General features: G+C 42.2%; 1 protein-coding gene and 1 long non-coding RNA gene across 3 annotated transcripts in view; one reads left to right on the top strand and one right to left on the bottom strand.

Moving 5' to 3' along the window:
- Nucleotides 1-1,562, top strand: part of LOC109371177 (uncharacterized) — a 26,381-nt gene extending 24,819 nt beyond the window's left edge. Inside the window, exons 3-4 of one of the 2 annotated variants that reach the window (XR_002121833.1) lie at nt 450-530; nt 1,499-1,562. This is a non-coding gene — a long non-coding RNA (uncharacterized LOC109371177). Of the gene's footprint in view, nt 1-449; nt 809-1,498 lie in introns of those variants that run through there. The other variant, XR_002121832.1, reaches the window with a different exon arrangement.
- The window catches only part of SHROOM3 (shroom family member 3), a 336,716-nt gene that overhangs the window by 118,471 nt on the left and 214,055 nt on the right, over nt 1-4,190 (bottom strand). The window contains exon 3 of the mRNA XM_019623516.1: nt 3,293-3,406. Coding sequence (XP_019479061.1) covers nt 3,293-3,406 — 114 coding nt within the window. The remainder of the gene's footprint in view (nt 1-3,292; nt 3,407-4,190) is intronic.

Raw genomic sequence — 4,190 nt, forward strand, 5'->3', positions numbered from 1 at the left:
GGTCAAACTCCAGGCTAACTAGTGACCTGTGGGGATGGGGGTGTGGGGAGGGCAGGGAGAGAAGGACAGAAGAAAGGAAGGTGCTTCTTCAGATAACACCCTCTTTTCGGCTGCTGATATTTGTGAAGTATGCCATAAGAGAAGCAGGAGCGCTTATATTGACTTTTACTCTACGGTTGATCTCAACATCATGCTATGGAAACCACTTCACATTATCCAGTTCAGGTAAAAGGCTTGTAAAAGACGTAGATACAGTATGGTGCTAAATACACGGTTTTGGCGTCAAAGAACGGGGGTTCAATTTCTGACGTTCTGATTTCTATGAACGCGAGCAAGTAAGTGACTTAACCTCTCTAGGCCTCTGTTTCCTTAACTATAAAACGGGGCTAGGAATAGTTGCTGGCTTATAGTGAGTACTAGACAAATGCCAGCTTCTGTTATTTTCACAGAAACAGAAGACTGAGTCCCACTTGAGCGTGCTTCTCCTTGAGTCCTGTCCAAGACACGAAAGGAACAAAAGTGGCATTGAGGTAAGAATCTAGGTCACATCAAACCCGTTTCTCTGCTGATTGGAAAAGAACATGAATCCAGACTGGGCTGTGTGGAAAGTGAATCCTATACAACTTTGAAAGGAAATGAAACTGTACATCCTGAGATGGAAAGATGTCCAAACCATATTAAATGAAAAAGCATGTTATAAAGCAGTATGATGACTGTAGGGACAAATGGTGATTAGTAACATAAATGATGACAATATGTCAGTATATATAAAAGAGCTAGAGAAATGTCCATCCAACAATAGATAATGATGTGGGGGCAATTAGGATTGTATGGGATATTCACTCTACATCTGTTATTTCTGTAATATTTTAATTTTATAATGAAGATTGTTAATTTTTAAATTAGAAAAATAAATGTTTAAAAAGAAAAAGCACATTATCTTATGACAGGTTTTAAATTTTACTATATACTGATCACCCTAAACTGGAGTAGGATATTCATAATGATGATAGATAAGCTAATGCAGGAAATGTTTCCCTATTCTCCTTTCAAAATGACATCACATTTTAGAACCTCTTGCATCATCCCATAAATCCTCCCATGACTGTTGAAGTGGGTATTTGTGGCTAAGACTTTGAGTGGTGCAGCCAGGTTTAAATCCTGGCTCCACATCTTAGTAACCATATGACCTTGGGCAAGATTCTTAATCTCTGTGCCTCAGTTAATTTATCTGTCAAATGGGTCTAATATTAGTACTTCAAAGGAGTGCTGTGAAGATGAACTGAGGTACTATATATAATATGCTTAGAACAGTGACCGGCATATAGTAAGCACTAAATACAAAGTTTCGCCATCATTATTTTAACCTTCATTTAGAGAAAACCATGGCTACAAATGATACATTTATCTTAAAACAAAACAAAACAAAAACCCCGAATCTTGACATTCATTCCCACTGCCACCTCTCTAACACCAGAATTTTATCACTTGCTCACAGATGATTGCTGTACCTTCCTACGCAGGCTTGTTGCCTCCGGCACCTCATGCTTCCAACTACCTCGCCTGGCACTGCTGCATTCAGCTCTTTTGAGCTTTTCCTTTATCTCTTACAGCTTGGCTTAAAGGGCTTCAGTAGTTTCCCATCATTAAAAGTTTAAATTTCAAACATTTTCATTTGTCCCTTCACGCACTGGCCTCATCCTGCCTTTCTTATATGTGACATAGTATTTCAAACACAGACCACACTGGTTCAGCCACGCTGGTCCACTCGCTGTTACCAATTCTGAGTCTTTGACTCAGGTGACTTCCCACAACCCTCCCCCACCCCCACCCCCTAATCCCATCCTCTCAGGATCCCAGTGAGTAGCACTGTATATAAGAAAGCTGCCTGAGCACTCAAATCCACATTGCCTGTATCTTGAATTCCGAGAGCATCTAACATCCTCATCCAAGCTCTCATCTGAGACTCCATTATAGCCACCGAGGCAGGTATCATACTCATATGTAAATTCAACAAGCATTTATTGCTCAGGCTTTGGAATTCTGAAAGGAGAAGAAGGCAAAGTCCCTGCCCTCATTGAGCTCATGTCCTATTAGAGGAGATAGAAAGTAAACTAACTGCTTGGCCATGGGTGGCCCTGTGCTTTGTCAGAGGCACATACACGGCTCAGCGGTGGTCCGAAGACAGAAGCAATCAGAAAGGCACGGCTCAAGGTTAAGGGCATGAAGTGTGTGACTCCTCTTTCTCTTCCAACCAAATTTGCCCTTCCTCAGGCTGATCAAAAACATGGAGCTGGATCTGAACTATTTTAAGATCCTGTCTTACTTAAGCTCCCAACATGACAGGCTTTGATTGGTTTCCCCTCCCCAGCATCAGCCCCCCCCCCTGTTTTTTTGGTGTGTATTTTACCTTTCCCTCTACTTAGTTCACCTCTATCTGCCTATGTATTTATTTAAGATGTGAACCAACTGGTCAGATACAATAATCTAATTCTGCATTTGGTTTGAGGCCAATGCATTGAGGGCATTCAATAAATAATGGTGCCCAGTATGCTTTCCCTAGGTAGCTCCTGGCTGCATATGTCTGAGATGAAGCTGGAATGCTAGGAGGCAAGCTCAAGAGATAGTGGTGAAGAGTGGTGGGGCTCTGGAGACCATGGAGGCAAATGTGCTCTGGCTGCCTGACCCAGAGATTATACCTGTGTTGGGTTTGCTACAGTGACACTCACAACAAGTAAGTGTTCCTCTCCTGGGTGGGTTAGGGTGCGACCTTCTCCCTGACATGGTTTTCCAGATTCAATCTGGGTAAGTACATGAAGGCTTCTTCCCTGTGGGCACACAGGCCTGTGTTTACTTGCCTTCATTAAAGAAATTCTCCTTCCTGTGAGTGGGTGGTTTGGGGAGGGGTGGGGCAGGAGTCTTGGATTGTATGAGCTCTCCCAGGAGAGTAAGAGCAGAGAGAAGACAGGGAGTCCTTAAAAAAAAATTTCACAGACAAGTGTGTCCACCTATCCATCAATCCATTCATTCATCTTATCTGCTTACCATGTCACAGGCAGTGAGGCAACAAAGGTGAATATTACAGGAGCTGGCTCATGGGAGATACTCAATAAATATTTACTGAATGAATGATTTTGAGTTTGTGCATTAGCTTTACTTTGATTATCGTTTCCTACTAGAGGACATTTTGTACTTTCTACATGACAGATAATATCTAGCATAGTTCAGCCCACAGATAACAGAGGCATCGCACACAGCCTGCATAAAAAGAATATTCCAGCATATTCCCTACCTTCTTGGAGTTAGATCCCAAATTTCTTCATTTGCAACCTTCTTCGCTACCGTCTTCTCCCAGTCTCCATTTATGTATCCACAGTTTGATCCGCTGTTTGGTTCCTCCTGGCTTCTGAATGATAATTGAAATACAGATTGCTTTCAGTCAACACTGGCAGTTTTAACTTAGCCTCTAGCTCTCTCTTCTAAGCTGTGTTGTCAGACAGTTAAGGGGCTGGAGAGAAATCAAGGGAGTTGGCTCCTGGTTCTAGTGAGATTACCTGGCTTTGGGGCAATTTGGCTTGGCCAGATGCATCTCCCATTCTCCATCTGTAGAATGGCAATGATGCCAATTGGCCATGAGATAGAGCAAGGATTGATGAGCTCATAGCTGGAAAGGATGATGTACTCAAGAACAAAGCAATATTATGAGGTGAAATTCTGATTTTATGGTCCATCAATACCAAGCCTCATACTGTTTCTGGCTTTTCTGCATCTGTGACTTTGGCACAGTCCTTCCAAGGAAGAGGTCTAAGTAATTAGCATGACTCGTCTTCTCAAGCACACACTCCCATGTATATTAATAGAATGGATTTGGCACAAATAAGAACACCCGGCTGTAGCTGGCTGCTAATCAAACACTGCCAGCAGGTGAGCATGAGAACACCTGGTTTGGAGAAGCACTTCTGAGGCAGGGGAGCATTTTTACAGTGTCACTCAAAGCTGGATTCAATTAAACTACACGTTTGAAAAGAAATCATGTTACAAAACGAGAAACTGATCTTTATGCTTAAGGGTGCAGAAACTGCAGAATATAGCCAAAAAAAAAAAAAAAGAAACCACAAACACACATACACAAAGATGCCAATAAATTATTTTCCCCCCCTATAGCTGCGGTTCTCAACCTGTGGGTCACA

The sequence above is a fragment of the Hipposideros armiger genome, unplaced genomic scaffold (assembly GCF_001890085.2).
Source record: "Hipposideros armiger isolate ML-2016 unplaced genomic scaffold, ASM189008v1 scaffold_552, whole genome shotgun sequence".
In the NCBI taxonomy this organism is placed as follows: Eukaryota; Metazoa; Chordata; class Mammalia; order Chiroptera; family Hipposideridae; genus Hipposideros; species Hipposideros armiger.